At 39.3% G+C, this 25,523-nt stretch overlaps 1 protein-coding gene across 2 annotated transcripts in view; it reads left to right on the plus strand.

Moving 5' to 3' along the window:
* LOC103407895 (pentatricopeptide repeat-containing protein At5g27110) overlaps nt 1-25,523 on the plus strand; it is a 56,215-nt gene that overhangs the window by 5,711 nt on the left and 24,981 nt on the right. The window contains exons 2-3 of one of the 2 annotated variants that reach the window (XM_070819151.1): nt 4,831-7,545; nt 8,174-8,750. In XM_070819151.1, the coding sequence (XP_070675252.1) occupies nt 4,968-7,067 (2,100 nt within the window). In that variant the 5' untranslated portion in view covers nt 4,831-4,967 and the 3' untranslated portion in view covers nt 7,068-7,545; nt 8,174-8,750. Of the gene's footprint in view, nt 1-4,830; nt 8,751-25,523 lie in introns of both variants that reach the window. The other variant, XM_070819152.1, reaches the window with a different exon arrangement.

Genomic DNA, 25,523 nt, shown 5'->3' on the forward strand with positions numbered 1-25,523 from the left:
ACAGATAACTTTGCCAAAGTTCTCTGCCAAAGTTGAGCACGTGAAGCTTGCAGCTCCCACTACATCGCTCTGACCAAGAAGGGTAAAAGAATAGCAAAGAAACAGCACTAACAAAGTTTAGACCCATAAATTTTGAAGGTCTAGCTACCATATTATTACCCACAAGGGTAAAGGAACAGTACCACTGCTGGATAATTGGAAAGTCCATGTATGTCAACCTCTGTGCTTCGTGGCAAGGTAGACTAGCAAACATGCCCAACCTTTACTCACATTCGAGAAAACACTCCCAATAAGATTGCTTGCTCCAAAATCGAAGAGGCACCGTCCTCCGAATCTAAAGAGCCAGACTCCCAACATGACTACTTTCTTAAAAATCGAAGAGAGGGTAAAGGAACAGTACCATTGCTGGATAATTGGAAAGTCCCTGTGTGTCAACCTCTGTGCTTCGTGGCAAGGTAGACTAGCAAACATGCCCAACCTTTACTCACATTCGAGAAAACACTCCCAACAAGATTGCTTGCTCCAAAATCGAAGAGGCACCGCCCTCCGAATCTCGAGAGCCACTCTCCCAACATGATTACTTTCTCAAAAATCGAAGAGACACTGCTCCCCGAATCTCGAGAGCCAGACCCCCAGCATGATTGCTTTCTCAAAAATCGGTGAGGCACCGTTCTCCGAATCAATCGAAGAGGCGCTCGCTTTCTCAAAAGCTGGGCTGCTCAGAGACCACGAGGGCCGATCTCAGAAATCGAAGAGGCACCTACTTTTCTAGCCTTGTCAGCACCTGTCACACGCACACTCAGCTTTGCAGAAATTATGGGCATTCTGTCGAAGACTTCTGGTGAAGTAGAAAGCACATGAATCTTACTGTTCAATCACCCACTTCCCACACGCAACAATAACTCATGGGTACCACAGATCACTTTGCCAAAGTTCTCTGCCAAAGTTGAGCACGTGAAGCTTGCAGCTCCCACTACATCGCTCTGACCAAGAAAGGTAAAAGAATAGCAAAGAAACAGCACTAACAAAGTTTAGACACATAAATTTTGAAGGTCTAGCTACCATATTATTACCCACAAGGGTAAAGGAACAGTACCACTGCTGGATAATTGGAAAGTCCCTGTGTGTCAACCTCTGTGCTTCGTGGCAAGGTAGACTAGCAAACATGCCCAACCTTTACTCACATTCGAGAAAACAGTCCCAACAAGATTGCTTGCTCCAAAATCGAAGAGGCACCTTCCTCCGAATCTCGAGAGCCAGACTCCCAACATGACTACTTTCTCAAAATCGAAGAGAGGGTAGAGGAACAGTACCATTGCTGGATAATTGGAAAGTCCCTGTGTGTCAACCTTTGTGCTTCGTGGCAAGGTAGACTAGCAAACATGTCCAACCTTTACTCACATTCGAGACAACACTCCCAACAAGATTGCTTGCTCCAAAATCGAAGAGGCACCACCTTCCGAATCTCGAGAGCCAGACTCCCAACATGATTACTTCCTCAAAAATCGAAGAGACACTGCTCTCCGAATCTCGAGAGTCAGACCCCCAGCATGATTGCTTTCTCAAAAATCGAAGAGGCATCGTTCTCCGAATCTCGAGAGCCAGATACCACAGACCACTTTTTCAAAGTGCTCTGACAGAGTTAAAACATGTGAAACTGGCAGCTCCCACTACCGTGCTATGACCAAGCAGGGTAAAGGAATAGCATTACTACTTGTTGTTAGGGAGACTCCTATATATGTCGACCTCCATCCCCAACGGACAGGCAGACCTGCAAAAATGCTCAACCCTTCATCATATCTGAGAGGGCACTCCCAACAAAGCCTTTCGAAATATTCAGCTTTCTTTCCCCCCGATAATACCTCTGCAAACAAGCTATACTAGAGCAAGAATATCTCATATCATCAGGGTTAAAAGCAAGAGTATCCCATATCATGCTTTTTCCCTGTTTTTTCTTTTGGCCTTGTTTTTACCTGCAAGACAAGGAGAAAGAGAGCAATCAGTCAGCACTTGGAATCAAGCTTCCAGCCAGGAACTGACTGCCTGGAACCCCTTACCTGATTACTTACCTGGCATTGCTCTCGAGTACTCATCTTCATCATCTTATGTTTCCAGGGAAGATTCCGCATCTGCTTGAGGAACAGATAGGGCAAGTGCAAAGGATACAAGGAAGCATTTGGAGACAAGCGTAACAGCACACGTGCCGATACATCCATTACTCTGTCAAAAGCAAAAGTATCCCATATCAGCAGGGTGGAACGTACTCTAGATTTGATGGACTTGTTTTGACCCTCAAATTCTTCAGTCGGCCTTATACTCTGGAGGAAACCAGAAAACCCTCCAGCTCAGTTCAAGAATAAGCCTGTGGAAAGTTACTTCTTCAAAAGCAAAAGTATCTCATATCATCTCTTCTCATTTTTCTTCTCTTTATCCTTCATGCTGCTGCAAGATGGGGAGAAGGTGAACAATCAGTCGGAGCTTTGATTGCTTACCTTGTCTGTCACCTCTTTCAGCAGACCCCCTAGCTCGGCGACTTGGGGGACTCCTACTACATGGTTTGTATCGCGCTTGACCAAGCCTGAAACTACAAGTAAGCTTCAAGTGAAATTGATACATTACCTTGTGCATCTCCACCAGTTAAAGATACCACCCCTGGATGGAGGAAGAGTACTTCCAGAGAAGATGCCACATCTACCTATGAGACAGATAAGGCAAGTCAAGACGACACCACACTCCGATACTTAGAAGTTTCGTGATTACGAGATCATTCTCCCACAATATTTCCTAATGTCATTTGTACTAAATCATTCACTCGTACTCACTAAAGGAGAGCTTGAACCTATGTACTTGTGTAAACCCTTCACAATTAATGAGAACTCTTCTATTCCGTGGACGTAGCCAATCTGGGTGAACCACGTACATCTTGTGTTTGCTTTCCTATCTCTATCCATTTATATACTTATCCACACTAATGACCGGAGCAATCTAGCGAAGATCACAAAAAGCGACCGTTTTCGTTACCTAGGATCTATCTTGCAAGAGAACGGAGAATTAGATGGAGATCTCAACCATAGAATACGAGCTGGATGGAAAGAGTGCATCCGGCGTGTTGTGTGACCGTCGTAGGCCACTGAAGCTCAAGGGAAAATTTTATAGGACGGCAATAAGGCCAGCGATGTTGTATGGCAGAGAATGTTGGGTGGTGAAGCATCAACACGTACACAAAATGGGTGTAGCGGAGATGAGGATGCTTCGTGGGATGTGTGGGCACACGAGAAAGGATAAGATTGGGAATGAGGATATCCGAGGTAAAGTAGGAGTAGCCGAAATTGTAGGAAAGATGAGAGAAAATCGGCTCTGGTGATTTGGACATGTGCAAAGAAGGCCGACTGACGCTCTGGTTCGAAGATGTGACTACGGGACAGAGGTTCAGGGCCGAAGGGGTAGAGGAAGACCTAGGAAAACTTTGGAAGAGACTCTAAGAAAAGACTTAGAGTACTTGGATCTAACGGAGGGCATGACACAAAACCGAGCGCAATGGCGTTCTAGGATTCATATAGCCGACCCCACTTAGTGGGAAAAGGCTTTGTTGTTGTTGTTGTTGTTGTTTGTAAGAATTAATTGAAGCGCTGGTCAGCCGCCTAGCACCTAGGCGGTGCTAGGCGGAATCTAGGCGGTGCTAGGTGGGGATTTTTAGAACAGTGGTAAATTGGGGTTTCTTTCTATCACTTTTTGGGCGTTTTCAGTAAATAGGTTGACTTGAATTATGTGCACATTCTTAGTGTTGAAAGATACTATAGCTCAATTTATGTTGCCAAGTTTCTGTGTCGTCCTGGTGCATATGTAAGGACTTTGTTTTTGTGTTTTATGTTGAGCTTGTGCTTTGAATTAGAAGATAATTTTCGGGACAAGTTATTGTCCCTCAACGGGGATCAGGAAGAATTTTAGGCTCAAGATTCTTTATACCTCATTATCCTTTGCTAAGTGAAACACAAAATATGCATAGAGAGAGAGGTAAAAAAAAAAAAAAAAGGAAAGGGCAACCCCAACGTGTTAATATTAGCAAACTTTAGCCGGCCTGAAATTGTCAAAAGCTGATTACCTATTTCCCTTTTTTATTTTTAACAAATCTCTCATGAATCCTTCACTTGTTACCGAAAGAATATGTCTTTCTCGTTCTCTCATGTTACTCTCCAAGACTGTTTTGTTATCTATTGCTAATAGTATACGCCTTTCTTACTGTCTAGTTGAGTTGAGGGACATCTTGACCAACTCTTTTCCAGACAGTATTTACACAGCTAACCCTGAAATTGTGTGAAAAGACAGTATATAGCAAGGGACAAAAGTCAGGTATTGTTTGGGGTGCGGATAACTTTAAAATCAAAGAGAAAAATATGTGATTGGAGTCTGTCAAGTCAGTGAAATAACCAGTTGAAAAACAACCATTCTCAACTTTTCGAACTGAATGAAAACAAAAAATATACATTTCTTCAACTAGACATTGCACAATGACTATCATTTTGCTTTATCTTTAAACAAGTGTCGTTTGCAGGACTGTTTTACCTTGAGAGTTTTCTGGATTATTAATCTTGGAAGATCGTTTTTCATATTTATATTATTTTGCCTCTAGCAGAATTCATAGAGCATTTCGTCCTTGATTAAATGGAAACCAGGGTGGAATTGATAAACTGAATAATATTTGTAAGCTATGTTGAGAAAAATGGGTTGACTCACGTTTTTGTATAACTATGTTTCGGGTTCATGATTTAAAAGTTTGATTGAGGTGTTTTGCACTGTTTTATTTAATCATATTTCTATGTTCACGTGCAGAGTTTGGTACATGTGAGGCTCAATGGTTTAATGCTGTAAGGTTTAAGGAACATCGTGGGCTGAACTTCAACTTGTGAGTTTTCGGTCAAAACAATATTCTTCTACACTCTCATCATTTTTTCTCTACTACACCTTGAATGGACACCACAAAACTATTGTGTCTCTTAAGAATGTGTATTAGTTCCAAGTTGCTGAAGCAAGGCAAGCTCGTCCACCAAAAGATTCTCACTCTAGGCTTACAGAATGACCTTGCTCTTTGCAAAAACCTGATAGACTTTTACTTCTCTTGCCATTTTAATGACTCTGCAAAGCTTGTTTTCCAATCCATTGAAAACCCATCCAGTATTTCCCTGTGGAATGGCCTCATGACAGCTTATACCAAGAACTTCATGTTCAACGAAGCTCTTGAGCTCTTTGGCAGTTTGCTGCGCTACCCTTATCTTTGTCCTGATAGTTACACTTATCCAAGTGTCCTTAAGGGCTGTGGTGCATTGGGTGAAGTTAGTTTGGGAAAAATGATCCATAACCATTTGATAAAGATTGGTTTCGTATCAGATATTGTTGTTGCCAGCTCTCTTGTGTGCATGTATGCTAAATGCAACATTTTTGAGTGTGCTATACAGCTGTTTGATGAAATGCCCGAGAGAGATGTGGCATGTTGGAATACTGTAATTTCTTGTTATTATCAAGATGGGCAAGCTCGTAAGGCAATAGACTTGTATGAAAAGATGAGGAATTCTGGATTTATGCCCAATTCAGTAACCCTTACAACTGTTATTTCATCGTGTGCAAGAATTTCAGATTTAGAGAGAGGTATGGAGATTCACAAGGAGTTAATAAAAAGTCGCTTGGTTTTGGATTCCTTTGTTTGTTCTGCTCTTGTGGATATGTATGGAAAATGCGGATGTTTAGATATGGCAAAACAGGTTTTTGAGCAAATCCCAATAAAGAATGTAATTTCTTGGAATTCTATGATCACAGCATACAGTGTATCAGGTGACAGTAGATCCTGTATCCAACTTTTTAGAAGGATGAATGATGAAGGAACGAGTCCCACGTTAACTACTTTTAGTAGCATACTGTTGGCCTGTTCAAGGTCAGCCCAACTACAGCACGGAAAATTCATACATGCGTTTATTATAAGAAACATTATTGAGGCTGATATCTACATTTACAGCTCGCTCCTAGATCTCTACTTCAAGTGTGGAAGTGTCTCATCAGCTAAAATTGTCTTTGAAAAGATGCCGAAGACAAACGCAGCTTCTTGGAATGTTATGATTTCTGGATATGTGAAAGTGGGTGATTATTTTGGGGCTCTGGCCATGTATGATGACATGAAAGTAGCTGGTGTAAGGCCAAATGCCATCACAGTAACTAGTATCTTATCAGCTTGTTCGCAACTTGCAGCACTGGAAAAGGGTAAGGAGATTCACAGAACTCTCATTGATAGTGAGTTGGAAACCAACGAAATAGTGATGGGGGCTCTCCTTGATATGTATGCTAAATGCGGTGTGGTGGATGAAGCACTTTATGTTTTTAATAGATTACCAGATAGAGATCTTGTGTCATGGACCTCCATGATCACTGCATACGGAGCTCATGGTCAAGCTTTAGAAGCTTTAAAGCTTTTTGGTGAAATGCAGCAGTCCTATGCAAAGCCTGATGGAGTTACTCTTCTTGCGGTTCTATCTGCTTGTAGCCACGTGGGGCTAGTTGATGAAGGTTGTCACTATTTCAGTCAGATGATCACTGATTATGGAATTAAACCTAGAGTAGAACACTACTCTTGTTTGATGGATCTTCTTGGACGTGCTGGAAGATTGGATGGAGCATATCAAATTTTGCAAAGAACTCCGGAAATTAGGGAGGATGTTGACTTGTTAAGCACACTATTTTCTGCTTGTTGTTTGCACAAGGATCTAGATTTGGGTGTGAAAATCGCAGGGTTGTTAATGGAGAAGAATCCCGATGATCCTTCAACTTATATTATGTTATCAAATATTTATGCTTCTGTAAAGAAATGGGATGAAGTGCGGAAGGTGAGATTAAAGATGAAAGAATTAGGATTAAGGAAATATCCGGGCTGTAGCTGGATTGAGATTAACAAGAGGATCCAGCCTTTCTTTGTTGAAGACAAGTCCCACTCACAATCAGAAATGGTATATGAATGTCTCGCAAGTCTTGCCAGTCACATGGAGAGAGATGAGTTGTTTCCAAATAGAGCAGCAGATATATGATATACTATAGAGAAAGCAATCTGTATATTCTTGCTGGAGAACTTAAGACACATATTGAGAATCCCTGGTATAGGATTCATGGAACTTCATGTTCCTTCAGACGCAAGGAGATGTAGTATGGAACTTTGCTTCTGATTTATTGTCAGATTTGGTACTTTGGTCTAAGTCAAAGGTGGGGGGTGAAACTATTGATAATGACACTGCTGGAAAGGAATGTGATAGGGGTTTAAGATGAGTGGCCAACGATTTTCAAATATATTTTGCACCTTCGTGCAGAAATGATAGAGGAATGTATAACAAATCTTGTCCTGTACTTGAAGAAGTTGGAATCATGCGAGGACTTGGACGGAATGGAGAAAAGAAATTCACTCCCTTAGACATCTTCTGGGAAGCCTAAAACACTGGACACTTTAGATGAATATGAAGCCCTCGAGGGTTAAAAATGTTGTTCGTTTACCACAAAGCTTAAATCGGGCAGGTATGCCACGCAAGTTTTTGTTATGATAAATTCTTTGTAGGTAGGGTTGTGCATATCAAATGATTATGTCATAGAAACTTGACTAATTGTTATCAACTTTGAACAATACAATACGTTATTTGAACAATAAAGTGCTTTGATGCAAATGTTCCGGTCATAATATAATCCATGTGTTTCACTCTTTCTTCATATGTTCTGTTTTGCTCAATTGCTTATCTTGGTTTTGTGCTCTTTTTCTTTCCGTAATGACATAATAGATTTCTACACTGTTCAAACTAAACATCTTCAAAAACTTGAGTACATTAGGCTGCAAGAAGACCCTTATACAAGAATGAATTTGGAAGAAGCACCAAACACAAATTTTATGCTTCTGCAATTTTCTACTTTCCTTTTTGAGGGAAGCATAAAACTCCTTCAAGAGTGCAGCCCAATAACCCAAAAAATGAGCACGAAGTGCTCAGTCCAAGGGTTAGCTGATTTGGTAAGGGGTTTTGCCTCTTGATTAGTGATGATCTAGCGTTTATGGTTACTTTCGTGGTCACCTAATTAGTATTTTCTCCAGTTTTTATTTAATTGTACGATCTAGGGTATAGAGTATAATTCCTGCATCTTAATTTGTACAATATAGGATTAGGCGTATACTTACTTGTGGTGTAAGGTTGATGGAGGCACAATGGAGAAGCAATGGTGGCAGTGCAGCTTGTTTTGGTCTTTTCATAGTTGCTCGTAGCTTGATACATCGTCGGAAGTCTTATCAAGCTACTTTGCCGAATTAAAATGAACAAAATTTTGTTCTATTTACTAAGTCCTGGTTTTAACTCCACTTAGTGGGAAAAGGCTATGTTGTTGTTGTTGTTGTTGTACTAAGTCCTGGTTTTAAACATGAAGTTAGAATTCATGACGGTTCTGCTGCGCACCGTGATATGGACCATATGGTCAGGACACAATTGAAGACTTCATGTGGGCGATGACATTTATGGATCAAACAGCCAATTGCTTTCCAATGGGTCCAACACCACCAGTAACCGCAGTTCAAGTCACAACAAACAAGGACATCTAGATGTAGCAACCAGAAATGGGAACAAAATTAAAGAAAACGAATCTCATCATGAAACTGAATGGGTTGAGCAAGATGAGCCTGGTGTATACATCACACTTACTTCCCTACCAAGAGGTGCCAAGGATATCAAGCGAGTTCGTTTCAGGTATACTGTACTTGCCTACATAACGGGGGGTGTGTTTTTCCCTTTCCGATAAAAGTGTGTATATGTATATATATAGTATAGAGAGTTTTAACGAAAATGGTCTGGAACTATTCATTCTTAATTATAAGGACATTTTGTGTATGAAAGGTCCATAATGGATCAAGTACTTCTTTTTATTTACTCTTATGCCATTACAACGGGGTCCACAAAGATGTTGACATTTCTGTCTGGGAATACATCATTTTATATTATGCTATTAAACTTATGCTAATTTTACAGCTAGCTCTTCAGGCTTCCATCATGTTGTCGATGTTATGCAGCTCTTCTTCTGACAAATTATTCCAATATTGTTCATCGCCTTCTACTAGCTCCGCATCTCTTTCTCTATCTTCTTTCACCTTGTAATATATTTCTGCTGTTTCTTCTTTGAAATTTTGGGGCTTCCAATAAGGCTGATGACTGATTCTTGTCTTGTTGTAAATATACATCTCTTCTTCTTCTGCTACTAGTACCATACAATAACAACAACAACAAAGCATTTTCCCACTAAGTGGGGTCGGCTATATGAATCCTAGAACGCCATTGCGCTCGGTTTTGTGTTACGTCCTCTGTTAGATCCAAGTAAGTCTTTTCTTAGGGTCTCTTCCAAAGTTTTCCTAGGTCTTCCTCTACCCCTTCGGCCCTGAACCTCTATTCCATAGTCATATCTTCGAACCGGAGTGTCAGTAAGCATTCTTTGCACATGTCCAAACCCATTTTGTGTATGTGTTGATGCTTCACTGCCCAACATTCTGTGCCATACAGCATCGCCGGTCTTATTGCCGTCCTATAAAATTTTCCCTTAAGCTTTAGTGGCCTACGACGGTCACACAACACGCCGGATGCACTCTTCCATTTCATCCATCCAGCTTGTATTCTATGGTTGAGATCTCCATCTAATTTTCCATTCTTTTGCAAGATAGATCCTAGGTAGCGAAAACGGTCGCTCTTTGGTATTTCCTGATCTTCGATCCTCACCCCTAACTCATTTTGGCCTCCATTTGCACTGAACTTGCACTCCATATATTCTGTCTTTGATCGGCTTAGGCGAAAACCTTTAGATTCTAACACTTTTCTCCAAAGGTTAAGCTCCGCATTTACCCTTCATGAGTTTTATCTATCAACACTATATCGTTTGCGAAAAGCATACACCAAGGAATATCATCTTGAATATGTCATGTTAACTCATCCATTACCAACGCAAAAAGGTAAGGACTTAAGGATTGTTGATGCACAAAATCAGTGAGGACTTTGGTACAACAGAAAGTATTAAGTTTGTGATCTTCGCTAGATTGCTCTGGTCATTAGTGTGGATAAGTATGTAAATGGATAGAGATAGGAAAGCAAACACAAGATGTACGTGGTGAAGGAATATTTTGTGAAAACATGTTCATTTGAATAACATCTATAGCATGCAATTAACAATTAAAAGGCGGAATCATGCTTGCATGCACTCAAAAACAAAACATTACCCATGAAATTCAAAGCCTAGTAGATTGGTGAACCTTGACTCAACTTAAAACAACATTTGTTAGTTGAGAAATTATACCTTTGTAGATTCCTCTTTGCATAAGCAAAGGCTAATCACTCAAAGAGAGGGCCTTCATTCCTTGCATCTTAGATCTATGGATTTAGATGGATGAAATGGTTCTCCAAGTTCCCAAAATTGAGAACCTCTAAGTCTCTTCACCAAGGTTAGATTGGAGAAGAAATGAGTAACCTTGGAGTAGTAGGATTGCTAGCTAAACCCTCCAAGGAGGCCGGCCACTTTAGAGAGAAAGGAGAGCTTATGTTCTCATCCTTTCCCCAAAAGAAAAACCCTAAATGAATTTTGGCTATAAAGTCATATTTATACCTTTATTCATTAGAGTGGCAAACTTGTAATTAAGTCCAAAACCCACTCCTTTAACAAAATGGCCGGCCATAGGGTTTCATTGGGCTTTTAAGGCTTTTGTGAATTATTTGTCATTAAGTTGTCATACAACTTAAGTCAATGGGCTTGACGTTCGAAGCCTATTGGGCCTTGAGGCCCAAAACTATCTCGAGGTCTTTAACGAACTTATTCGTTTGATTAATTAACATATTAATTAATCATTGCCATAAATAATTAAACCATTTAATTATTCTTACTCATCTCCATTGTTTCTTCAATCTCCACCTTACACGGTGTACGATCCATTAGGTTCCTTTTAGCGAGGCAGTGGGCGATTAAAACCATTTCAAATCGATTGTGAATTGAAACTTACTTTCAATTCTCCCTTTAGTGATTATACACGTTTAGGGCTTCCACAAACCATGAGTGACACCTAGCAGTATATCATGGTTACCCAAGCTAATCAGAAGAGGTGGAGAACCTATTCAGTTTAGGATTACAAATGCAATACGGTATTTCTCTAATACAATACTCTTGACCATATTGTTTGGTTTGATAGTTTATTCATGTCTACTATCCAATGTGATTCGTGTGCTTATATGATTACCTTGAATGTGATTTGGAATGACTTCCTAAATCTTATTCATACTCTGGCCAAAGATTCTTAATCATATCATAGAGTATTCCCCCCAAACGGTTTGAAGGTTAGAGATCCCTTGTTGTGCATTCACTTGCCTCCATGGCTAAGTGGCTTAACCCCGACGATGCTGTGGACACCCGCGGATGGGGTGACTTTGACATAATCAAATATCAAGTACCTAACCACAAGACAACTATGATGCCTCAGGTCAAAGGACTACTTTGCATTATCCCAACCATGAGTTCTCATGTGACATGAATATGAGAACTCTTTGTTGATCGTGTTCAGTGAACTCATTCTCTATTGAGCACCAATGACTCGAGACTAGTCACTCTCCCTGAGAGAAGACAGAGCACTTACTGATCTTAACGGACTGTCAATGCCCAATTGGCAATCCTATGATCAGGAACGTTTAGGATGTGTCTACGAAAGAATGGTCTCATGAATCTAACTTCTTTAGATCGCATTCTCCCAATCACATATTCCTTGGACTTATCGTTTAAGCGTATAATATTTATATGAGACGGCTCAAACAATAATCTTTGCCCTTGATATTAAACTAGATTAGTTTAACATGTGAAATGTCCGTAAAGTATCATCATATGATTGGTTTTAGGGCACATTTCCAACAATCTCCCACTTGCACTAGAGCCAATCAGCTTGGTCATCAATGATGATACCTTTTATGTAGTCATTTCATAAATGGCTGAGTAGTAGGCCTAGACAATGGATATCTATATGTTATCCATAGAAGCAACCTTGAGAATAACGACGTCACCATTATACATGATTCTTAATCATGTGGTTCAGTCTCTCATTTGAGTTCGAATCGTGATGAGACCTTGATTCCTTGGCTTGAGCTATCGCCCCATTAGTGTCAGACACTTTCTGGTTGGAACCAAATAGAGAGTTCATAAATGAACTTTCCCATCCAAACAACATTGTTGTAAACTTCTATATGGCAATATATTTTGCATTCATAATGGAACACACTAAAGTCATTACTTTAATGTTTCCATCCAAATATCTCTTTAGTCATAATAAAGAGATATCTGTTTATCTCTTCATTCATAATGAAGAAACATCCAATGATGGATTAGATTCATCATCTAATACATTTACGCTTCCATTACGTTACTCTAATTCTTCATCGATCTTTGAGGAATTTATCATTTAGTATTTCTTAAATACTTAAGGACTCACTTGACAGTTGCCATGGTTCTGATCCTGGGCTTGCACTGATATCGTTTTGTACCGTTCTAGGTACAACTCATATCAATGTTTTTCATACAATATGAAATACATAAATCACCTTTCTGCGTATGCATAAAGGATTCTATTTACGCATTATTTCTTTGGGAGTCAAAGAGTACGTTCTCTTTGAGAAGAGCAACTTCTTAGTCTCACTAGAGTTGTCCTTTTTGATTGAAGTTCATCATCATATGAGAAACTTCCTATCATCTTTTGTCTATATTTAGGGCTTGATATAATCCAATTATATCCTAAAATCTATCAATATAGATTTCCATCCCATGTATATAGACTATGTCTCCCATATACATTCTATCTTTATATAATGTTTTAAAGTCATAACTTTAACGAAGAAGTATTCTTTTCATTTCCAAAATTAATATATCATATATATTTAAATTTTAGGAACATGATTAACTCCCACTAATCTTGTGTAAACCTAGTAAACAAAAGATTCATTTACATCTTTATGAGAAATCAAACGATTTGATCATTTTCTCATAAGATGCTTATAGCTCCCACTAGCTTGCTAAGATTCATGATGGATGGATCTCTACAACTTACATGTCTTGTGATTTATAGTTTTAGACATATATTATCAAGACTATCTTAATAATGGTTTCAGAAACCCATATTATGTCCAAACATTGAATCACCATTTAGTTGTAGCTCGCAATCTTCGAACTAATTGAAACCAAGACTACGTTAAAGATGGTTTCTTCCAAGTCAACCATTCTCTTTGATTGTAGTCACTTTAAGCTACCAGTTAGCTTATGAAGGTTTCATTATTTCGGGTCAAATGGTACTTTACCATTTCCTTGAGTATATATCATATATACACTCAATGTAGTCATAAGGATTTTCATTCTTATTTCTTTCGAATTAAGAGGTGCAACTCTATGACATAGTAATAAAGTTCAAACCATTCAACTGAGACGGTTTATAAATCCTTCTCGACTACCTTGGAGCTTGTGGTATAGGAACTAGGTTGTTATATTTGTTGATTACTATCTTGTCTCTCAAAGAACCCATTCTTTGAGTTCTATCTCTCGTTCATTTGCTCTATCTTAGGCAAATCCTGGTGTAGGATTACAATGAACTACCCAACAAACAACATTTGTTAGTTGGTTTATAGAAGTGATATCCAAATGTTAATTTAAGGATACCCACAAGATAATTTTTAAACAAATATTGCTTATTAGCACACAACCCCAAATCTTAACATGATTAAGATTTGTCTTTCTTTCCAACTACATCCTATGGAGTCATGAAAATTTTTGGAAGATCTTCTAATTGACAATCATATTGTCTTAGAAGTATATATCCTATATATGGGTAATTGATAATATCCAACGAACTAAATCTTATTCTTGTTCGTTCTTCTCCTAATGGAGAAATCCATTATCTTATGATGCTTCTTTCCTTAATATTTTTCAAGGAAACTGTTCTAAAGTGTTATCTTTCCTTGGATCAAATCTAAGAAGGCAAATACTTTAGACGTCTTACTTATCAACTTACATTTCTTGAATTCTTTGAAACCTTTTGCAAAGTATTCGGACTTGTGTTTATTCAAAATAAACTATAGTCCAACCGAGAGTGATCTTCGGTGAATGTCAAACAACATGAGTAGTATTATGTTGTGGACAAGTGCCACTAACATCTAAGTGAATTAACCTCAACAACTTTGTGATTCTTTCTTCTTTCCAAAAGAATAAAGATTCGAACATTTCGCCTCTATACAATTTTAACAAGAAGGTATTGGATCAAGATCTAACGATCCAAAGCATCCATCTATGACCAACTCGTAATTTATGTTTTAGAGGAAGATTTTGTGAAAACATGTTCATTTGAATAACATCTATAGCATGCAATTAACAATTAAAAGGCGGAATCATGCTTGCATGCACTCAAAAACAAAACATTACCCATGAAATTCAAAGCCTAGTAGATTGGTGAACCTTGACTCAACTTAAAACAACATTTGTTAGTTGAGAAATTATACCTTTGTAGATTCCTCTTTGCATAAGCAAAGGCTAATCACCCAAAGAGAGGGCCTTCATTCCTTGCATCTTATATCTATGGATTTAGATGGATGAAATGGTTCTCCAAGTTCCCAAAATTGAGAACCTCTAAGTCTCTTCACCAAGGTTAGATTGGAGAAGAAATGAGTGACCTTGGAGTATAAGTCCAAAACCCACTCCTTTAACAAAATGGCCGGCCATAGGGTTTCATTGGGCTTTTAAGGCCTTTGTGAATTATTTGTCATTAAGTTGTCATACAACTTAAGTAAATGGGCTTGACGTTCGAAGCCCATTAGGCCTTGAGGCCCAAAACTATCCCGAGGTCTTTAACGAACTTATTCGTTTGATTAATTAACATATTAATTAATCCTTGCCATAAATAATTAAACTATTTAATTATTCTTACTCATCTCCATTGTTTCTTCAATCTCCACCTTACACGATGTACGATCCATTAGGTTCCTTTTAGCGAGGCAGTGGGCGATTAAAACCATTTCAAATCGATTGTGAATTGAAACTTACTTTCAATTCTCCCTTTAGTGATTATACACGTTTAGGGATTCCACAAACCATGAGTGACACCTAGCAGTATATCATGGTTACCCAAGCTAATCAGAAGAGGTGGAGAACCTATTCAGTTTAGGATTACAAATGCAATACGGTCTTTCTCTAATACAATACTCTTGACCACATTGTTTGGTTTGATAGTTTATTCATGTCTACTATCCAATGTGATTCGTGTGCTTATATGATTACCTTGAATGTGATTTGGAACGACTTCCTAAATCTCATTCATACTCTGGCCAGAGATTCTTAATCATATCATAGAGTATTCCCCCCCAAATGGTTTGAAGGTTAGAGATCCCTTGTTGTGCATTCACTTGCCTCCATGGCTAAGTGGCTTAACCCCGACGATGCCGTGGACACCCACGGATGGGGTGACTTTGACATAATCAAATATCAAGTACCTAACCACAAGACAACTATGATGCCTCAGGTCAAAGGACTACTTTGCATTATCCCAACCATGAGTTCTCATGTGACATGAATATGAGAACTCTTTGTTGATCGTGTTCAGTGAACTCATTCTCTATTGAGCACCTACGTACTTGTCTTGATGTCACACACACCAATGACTCGAGACTAGTCACTCTCCCTGAGAGAAGACAAAGCACGTACTGATTTTAACGGACTGTCAATGCCCAATTGGCAATCCTATGATCAGGAACGTTTAGGATGTGTCTACGAAAGAATGGTCTCATGAATCTAACTTCTTTAGATCGCATTCTCCCAATCACATATTCCTTGGACTTATCGTTTAAGTGTATAACATTTATATGAGACGGCGCAAACAATAATCTTTGCCCTTGATATTAAACTAGATTAGTTTAACATGTGAAATGTCCGTAAAGTATCATCATATGATTGGTTTTAGGGCACATTTCCAACACGTGGTTCACCCAGATTGGCTACGTCCACGGAGTAGAGGAGTTCTCATTAATTGTGGAGGGTTTACACAAGTACATAGGTTCAAACTCTCATTTAGTGAGTACAAGTGAATGATTTAGTACAAATGACATAGGTTTAAGCTCTCGTCTTCACTTGCCTTATCTGTCTCATAGGTAGATGTGGCATCTTCTTTGGAAGTACTCTTCCTCCATCCAGGGGTGGTATCTTTAACTGGTAGAGATGCACAAGGTAATGTATCAATTTCACTTGAAGCTTACTTGTAGTTGCAGGCTTGGTCAAGCGCGATACAAACCATTTAGTAGGAGTCCCCCAAGTCGCCGAGGTAGGGGATCTGCTGAAATAGGTGACAGACAAGGTAAGCAATCAAAGCTCCAAGCAATCAGTCCCAGATCAGATGTTTGATTTCGAGTTTCGGCTGATTGTTCTCAGTTTCCCTATCTTGCAGGCAGCATGAAGGATAAAGAGAAGAAAAGGAGAATAGATGATATGAGATACTTTTGCTTTTGAAGAAGTAACTTTCCACATGCTTATTCTTGAACTGGGCTGGAGGATTTTCTGGTTTCTTCCAGAGTATAAGGCCGACTGAAGAATTTGAGGGTTAAAACAAGTCCATTAAATCTAGAGTACGTTCGACCCTGCTGATATGGGATACTTTTGCTGTTGACAAAGTAGTGGATGTATCGACACGTGTTCTGTTACGCTTGTCTCCACATGCTTCCTTGTATCCTTCTCACTTTCCCTATCTGTTCCTCAGGCAGATGTGGTATCTTTTCTGGAAGCATTAGATGTTGAAGATGAGTACTCGAGAGCAATGCCAGGTAAGTAATCAGGTAAGGGGTTCCAGGCAGTCAGTTCCTGACTGGAAGCTTGATTCCAAGTGCTGACTGATTGCTCTCTTTCTCCTTGTCTTGCAGGTAAGAACAAGGCCAAAGGAAAAGACAAGGAAAAAGCATGATATGGGATACTCTTGCTTTTAACCCTGATGATATGAGATATTCTTGCTCTGGTGTAGCTTGTTTGCATAGGTATTATCGGGGGGAAAGAAAGCTGAGTATTTCGAGAGGCTTCGTTGGGAGTGCCCTCTCAGATATGAGGAAGGGTTGAGCATTTTTGCAGGTCTGCCTCTCCGTTGAGGATGGTCATAGCACGGTAGTAATGCTATTCCTTTACCCTGCTTGGTCATAGCACGGTAGTGGGAGCTGCCAGCTTCACGTGTGTCAGAGCACTTTGAAAAAGTGGTCTGTGGTATCTGGAAAGCTGATTTTGCGTGTGAAGATTACAGACAAGCTTTATCCAAGGAGATCTGGCTCTCGAAGTTGAGAAAGCGGTGCTTCTTCGGTTTTCGTATAAGCAATCCTGTCGGGGATCTGGCTCTCGAGATTCGGAGAACGGTGCCTCTTCGATTTTTGAGAGAGCAATCCTGCTGGGAGTCTGGCTCTCGAGATTCGGAGAGCGGTGTCTCTTCGATTTTTGAGAAAGTAATCATGTTGGGAGTCTGGCTCTCGAGATTCGGAGGACGGTGCCTCTTCGATTTTGGAGCAAGCAATCTTGTTGGGAGTGTTTTCTCGAATGTGAGTAAAGGTTGGGCATGTTTGCTAGTCTACCTTGCCACGGAGCACAGAGGTTGACACATAGGGACTTTCCAATTATCCAACAGTGGTGTTGTTCCTTTACTCTTGTGGGTAATAATATGGTAGCTAGACCTTCAAAATTTATGTGTCTAAACTTTGTTAGTGCTGTTTCTTTGCTATTCTTTTACCCTTCTTGGTCATATCGATGTAGTAGGAGCTGCAAGCTTCATGTGTCTAAACTTTGTCAAAGATCTTTGGCAAAGTTATCTGTGGTACCCATGAGTTATTGTTGCGTGTGGGAAGTGGGTGATTGAACAGTAAGATTCATGTGCTTTCTACTTCACCAGAAGTCTTCGACAGAATGCCCATAATTTCTGCAAAGCTGAGTGTGCGTGTGACAAGTGCTGACAAGGCTGAAAAAAGCAGGTGCCTCTTCGATTTCTGAGATCGGCCATCGTGGTCTCTGAGCAGCCCAGCTTTTGAGAAAGCAAGCGCCTCTTCGATTTCTGAGATTGGCCTTCGTGGTCTTTGAGCAGCCCAACTTTTGAGAAAGCAAACGCCTCTTCAATTACTGAGATCGGCCTTCGTGGTCTTTGAGCAGCCCAGCTTTTGAGAAAGCAAACGCCTTTTCGATTTCTGGGCAGGCGCCTCTTCGATTTCTGAAGCTCCGTCGAGTGCAGATTTTTATAGAGGCTGGCATTAAGTTCCAAAGCATAATTGAATCTTCACCTGTAGAAGCTCCCTTCTTGCACTTCTAAGATCTTGATTTGTCCAACCTCTTCTCTCTTCAACACCTTTGAAAATGTCTGGCCCTTCCGACCGTCGTTTTGACTTGAACTTTGTTGAAGAGGCAGCCACGCCTTCTCCAGACAACATATGGCGCCCATCCTTCTTATCCCCATACTGGTCCTCTTACCGTTGGGGATTCCGTGATGAAGAATGATATGACTGCTGCGGTGGTGGCCATGAACCTTCTCACTCCCAAAGATAACAGACTACTTTCCAAACGGTCTGATGAGTTGGCTGTTAAGGATTCTCTGGCTCTAAGTGTTCAGTGTGTAGGTTCTGTGTCTAATATGGCTCAACGCCTATTTGCTCGAACCCGCCAAGTTGAATCATTGGCGGCTGAAGTGATGAGTCTCAAACAGGAGATTAGAGGGCTCAAGCATGAGAATAAACAGTTGCACCGGCTCGCACATGACTATGCTACAAACATGAAGAGGAAGCTTGACCAGATGAAGGAATCTGATGGTCAGGTTTTACTTGATCATTAGCGGTTTGTAGGTTTGTTCCAAACGCATTTATTGCCTTCGTCTTCTGGGGCTGTACCGCGTAATGAAACTCCATATGATCAACCTCCGATGCCTCCTCCTTCTCGAGTTCTGTCCAGTACTGAGGCTCCGAATGATCCCCCTCCGGTGCCTTCTCTTTCTGGGGCTCTACCGACTTCTGAGACTTCTCCTAAGCAACCTTTGTGAAGGCTCCTTCTTGTTTGTTTATTTTGACTTATGTATATGTACATATTTGTAACTTATCGGAGATATCAATAAATAAGCTTTGCTTCATTTCAACGTATTGTGTTAAATACACCAAAGCCTTCTTCACTGAGTGGGGTCGGCTATATGAATCTTAGAACGCCATTGTGCTCGGTCCTGTGTCATGTCCTCTGTTAGATCCAAATACTCTAAGTCTTTTCTTAGAGTCTCTTCCAAAGTTTTCCTAGGTCTTCCTCTACCCCTCCGGCCCTGAACCTCTGTCCCGTAGTCGCATCTTCTAACCGGAACGTCAGTAGGCCTTCTTTGCACATGTCCAAACCACCGTAACTGATTTTCTCTCAATTTTCCTACAATTTCGGCTACTCCTACTTTACCTCGGATATCCTCATTCCTAATCTTATCCTTTCTCGTGTGCCCACACATCCAACGAAGCATCCTCATCTTCGCTACACCCATTTTGTGTACGTGTTGATGCTTCACCGCCCAACATTCTGTGCCATACAGCATCGCCGGCCTTATTGCCGTCCTATAAAATTTTTCCTTGAGCTTCAGTGGCATACGGCGGTCACACAACACGCCGGATGCACTCTTCCACTTCATCCATCCAGCTTGTATTCTATGGTTGAGATCTCCATCTAATTCTCCGTTCTTTTGCAAGATAGATCCTAAGTAGCGAAAACGATCGCTCTTTGGTATTTCCTGATCTCCGATCCTCACCCCTAACTCATTTTAGCTTCCATTTGCACTGAACTTGCATTCCATATATTATGTCTTTGATCGGCTTAGGCGAAGACCTTTAGATTCCAACACTTCTCTCCAAAGGTTAGGCTTCGCATTTACCCCTTCCTGAGTTTCATCTATCAACACTATATCGTCTGCGAAAAGCATACACCAAGGAATATCATCTTGAATATGTCCTGTTAACTCATCCATTACCAACGCAAAAAGGTAAGGACTTAAGGATGAGTCTTGATGTAATCCTACAGTTATGTGGAAGCTTTCAGTTTATCCTTCATGTGTTCTTACGGCAGTCTTTGCTCCTTCATACATATCCTTTATAGCTTGGATATATGCTACTCGTACTCCTTTCTTCTCTAAAATCCTCCAAAGAATGTCTCTTGGGACCCTATCATACGCTTTTTCCAAATCTATAAAGACCATGTGTAAATCCTTTTTCCCATCTCTATATCTTTCCATCAATCTTCGTAAGAGATAAATTGCCTCCATGGTTGAGCGCCCTGGCATGAACCTGAATTGGTTGTCCGAAACCCGTGTCTCTTGCCTCAATCTATGCTCAATGACTCTCTCCAGAGCTTCATTGTATGACTCATTAGCTTAATACCCCTATAGTTCATGCAATTTTGTACGTCACCCTTATTCTTGTAGATAGGCACCAAAGTGCTTTTTCGCCACTCATTTGGCATTTTCTTCGTTTTCAAAATCCTATTGAAAAGGTCAGTGATCCATGCTATAACTGTCTCTCCCAAGACTTTCCATACTTCGATCGGTATATCGTCGGGGCCCACTGCTTTTCTATGCTTCATCTTCTTCAAAGCTACAAACACTTCTTCCTTCCTGATTCGACGATAAAATATAAAAGGAGTAGTTTCTACACTCTTCTGAGTTACTCAACTCCCCTAAAGAAGTACTCCTTTCATGTCCTTCATTGAAAAGATTATGAAAATAACCTCTCAATCTGTCATTGACCGCATTCTCTGTAGCAAGAACCTTTCCATCATCATCCTTGATGCACCTCACTTGGTTTAGGTCCCTTGTCTTCTTTTCCCTTGCTCTAGCTAGTTTATAGATATCCAACTCTCCTTCTTTGGTATCTAGTCGTTTATACATGTCGTCATAAGCCGCTAACTTAGCTTCTCTCACAGCTTTCTTCGCCTCTTGCTTCGCTCTTCTATACCTTTCACCATTTTCATTGGTCATGTCCTTGTATAAGGCTTTACAACATTCCTTCTTAGCCTTCACCTTTGTTTGTACCTTCTCATTCCACCACCAAGATTCCTTTTGGTGTGGAGCAAAGCCCTTAGACTCTCCTAATACCTCTTTTGATACTTTTCGGATACAACTAGCCATGGAATCCCACCTTTGGCTAGCTTCCCCCTCTCTATCCCACCCACACTGGGTGATTACTTTCTCTTTGAAACTGGCTTGTTTTTCTCCTTTTAGATTCCACCATCTAGTCCTTGGGCACTTCCAAGTCTTGTTCTTTTTTCTCACTCTTTTGATATGTACATCCATCACCAACAAGTGATGTTGATTAGCCAAGCTCTTTCTCGGTATAACTTTGCAATCCTTACAAGTTATACGATCCCTTTTCCTCATTAGAAGAAAATCTATTTGTGTTTTTGACGACCCACTCTTGTAGATGAGCACATGTTCTTCTCTCTTCTTAAAGAAGGTGTTGGCTAATAAGAGATCATATGCCATTGCAAAATCCAAGATAGCTTCCCCATCCTCGTTTCTTTCCCCAAAACCATGGCCACCATGAAAACCTCCATAGTTGCCAGTCTCCTTGCCCATGTGTCCATTTAAATCTCTTCCTATAAATAACTTCTCCGTCTGGGCAATTCCTTGCACCAAGTCTTCAAGGTCTTCCCAAAATTTCTCCTTCGAACTCGTATCCAACCCTACTTGAGGTGCGTACGCACTAATCACATTGATGAGTTCTTGTCCTATTACAATCTTGATTGCCATGATTCTATTTCCTACCCTCTTGACATCTACAACATCTTGTGTCAAGGTCTTGTCCACGATGATGCCAACACCGTTTCTCATTCTATTTGTGCCCGAATACCAAAGTTTAAACCCTGAGTTTTCTAGATCCTTTGCCTTAAGACCAACCTACTTAGTTTCTTGTAGGCACATAATATTTATCATTCTCCTCACCATAACTTCCACTACTTCCATAGATTTTCCCGTTAAGGTTCCTATATTCCACGTTCCTAAACACATTCTACTCTCTTGAACTCTACCCTTATGTCCTAGCTTCTTCACCCTCCCCCATCCAGTAGGTTCAAAGTACTTCTTTTGTGTGTCTTGTGTAAAGTTGATAGGAGTATATGCTCCCAAAGAACTTTGAGTGGAGTCGTTCGAAAAGAAGTTTCTATGGCCCCCTTGCTCATTTAACACTGCATCCGGGTGCCGATGGAGATACAGCGACCCTTGCTCACTTATCACTGTGCTCGGGCCACACAGCGCGCCACTTACGGATGACGCCCTAGCTTTAGCGCGATTTTGTTCTGGATTCATTTTCATAAGGATTCGATGTAACTGAGGAGTGCCGGCTGTCGACTACCTGTTACCCTCCCCCTCCTTCTTTACCCGGGCTTGGGGACCGGCAATGTAAGATAAACTTACACAGGCGGAGTTTTCTGCTACTAGTACCATGTCATACCTAAAATCTTCAAACTCATCTAAAGCAAACATTTGAATCCCTCTAAATTTTAAAATATCTTTGTATGAAGGAGTCCACCTATGTGAGGAGATAGGGTTCAGTCTAAAGGACTCTTCATTGATCATGGCTATATGCTTAGCTTTCTCTTTATGCATATGTACATACCAATCTGGAGGACTACTAATAAAACTTATGCAAATTTCCTTCCACCTTTCTAGATAATCTTCTGCTACTTTTATAAGTTTTTCAGGAAATGATTCTAGTTGAGAAATACGGTTAATAAATATTTTATCGAGATAAGCAAACTCTAATAGTAAGGTAGGGGTAACTTCTACCACATTATGCTTTTCCTGATGCTCATAACTAAAATGCCATGATTTAAAATCTCTCATGTTAATCCTGGCCACAGCTACGCTAACCTCTAGTTTACAAATACAATTCTCTGTACTATCACAAAGACATGGATGATACATCTTTGTAATAATATCCATCCCTGGTTTTGGATCAAAGATGGACTGATACAAGGCGCATTGTAATTGTAATTGTAACTCTTTCATGGACTGTGATGCTCTGCTCAGGATCTCATTTTGCATATCTGTTGGCATTATTCTTAGTTTCGCCTTTGAAATTTCTTCTAATAAGACATCATCTAATATTAAGTCTGAAGATATATTCCTAAGAAAACTTTCATATTTTTCTTGTTTTCTTTGTCACTCAGAACCTGATGCTGATCATTACTTTGATGTTGCTCCATTTCAACGTCTTCTTCTAAGAGCTCAATCTTAATTTCTTTTATGGGCTCATTAGCCTCTTGTTCTATGGGTTCAATAACCTCTTTTCCTTTATTCTTATGATGATCAGTTTCTAAACCTATTTTTAATTCTCTTTTCAAGGTGTCACTTGCATTTTGCTGCATTCTAAGAGATTGGAGTTCTTGGTTCATTTTGGTAAACTTACCAAGTAATGACTCATGGTCCCTAGAAATGGCTTGAAGGTTGTGCTCAAGAGAATGAATATGCTGCTGGTTTTGGTGGAAATTAAAATTAAAGCTATCAAACTCTTGTTCCAAGGCTCTAATTAATTTTTCATGACCTAACCTCATGCTTGGCTGCTTAATTTGGATATTCCAGAAATTATCTAAGAGAACCTGCTGCCTATCAAAAAGCCCTGGTACCCTTGACCTATATCTCAGAGTTGGATTTCTGATTCCTTCAACAATAGTGCCATTAAAGCTGAATGTAGGTATTGGTGGTGATGCTGGTGTGCTCATGCTATTTTGAAATCCACTGAATGGTGGAGGTTGATGGTGCATCATCATGCCATTGAAAGAAACTCTTCTGCCTTGCAGCCTTGTGCTATTTGCTGATGATGGTCCACGATATTCCATACCTGTTCAACAAATTAATCTTGATAAGATATCAGCTAATGTATTGTCATTACCTTTTATATGTTCAAAAATTGGTTTAAAACCATTTCCTGTAATTGAATCAACAAAATTAACCCATCTTCGAGCTGCCTGTTTATTAGCATGTATCTTGTTATAATGAGAAACTATATTTTGACAATCTGTTCTAATCGTAAATACTTCATTATGTAAAAATAAAGAAAATGCTTCAAGTGAATTAATTATCCCTAGAATTTCTAAATCTGTTGATGGTAATCTTGACTGGATATCACTAAACTTTCCTGAAGAATATCTATAAACTTGTTCGTCAGACTTTGGAGGCTCCCTATATTTTTTCTGGTATAGTATACCTGCCCATCTTAATGATGAAGCATCTGTTTCAACTATCTTGTAACTATTATCTAGTGGTAATGTTAATGGCTTAAGTTTAGTAATTTCTTGTTTTATTTTTTGAACTAATTTAATATCTTCACTATTAAAATATCTTTGTCCTGTTTTGCTAGTTTTACTATGTAATACTGCTATTTTTCCTCCTAAATCAGGGATAAAATTTCTTGCATAATTTAGCAATCCTAAAAACACTTGTAACTGTTGCTTATCTTCTAATTTATCTGGAAAATCTAACACCTTTTTAGCTATATGATCTTGTAATTGTATTGTACCTGACTTGATATACATTCCTAAAAATTCTATATCTTGCTTTTCTAATGCTATTTTATTTTTGCTAATCACAATTCCATTATTGATAAATTCTTGTAATACTATCTCTAAATGCTTCCTATGTTCATTTTTATTTTTACTATGTACTAAAATATCATCTACATAAACACTACAAAAATTATCATATTTCTTGAAAATTTGGTCCATCTTTCTTTGAAAGATTGATGGAGCATTTTTAAGTCCAAATGACATAACGAGCCACTCAAAATGTCCTTCTGGACAAGTAAAAGTTGTCCACTCAATTGATTATTCTGCTAATCTTATTTGCCAAAAACCTGATTTACAATCAAATTTGCTAAAATATTTACTTTCTTGAATTTTATTTATAAGCTCATCCTTATTTGGTAATTTATTTAATCTCTTGTAATTATAAACTATTCTAGCCTTACCTCTTTTTAGTTTCGAATGTTTTCTTACAATAAATGCTGCTGATCTATGTCTAGACTTAGATGGTCTAATTACTTTTAAATTTAACAACTATTTTATTTGCTGCTCAAACTCTTATTTATCTATTAGACTACAAGGCATATCAGCCGTCTTAATGGTTAAATCTGGGTTAATTATATCTAATTTTACTAGTATTTTATTTTTACTCCAATGTAACTGTGGGTCTTCTCCTATAATCCTAGTTTGTTCTGCTAATTGTAAAAATTCTTCTAAACTCTGTGGTCTATCTAACTATAATATTTCTATACAGATTCAGTCTTCTAAAATCGGGTATTCATGTTCAAAAATGTCTTCATCAAACTCTTCTACGTTATTATGCTCATCATTTTCTTTTGAGTTTTCTAAATGATAACTATCTTGGCCACTAGGCTCTTCTATACTTATGTTTTTGTATGCTTCTACAATATTACTTTGGTCAGTTATTGTAATGC

Source organism: Malus domestica, chromosome 03 (genome assembly GCF_042453785.1).
Source record: "Malus domestica chromosome 03, GDT2T_hap1".
Classification (NCBI taxonomy): Eukaryota; Viridiplantae; Streptophyta; class Magnoliopsida; order Rosales; family Rosaceae; genus Malus; species Malus domestica.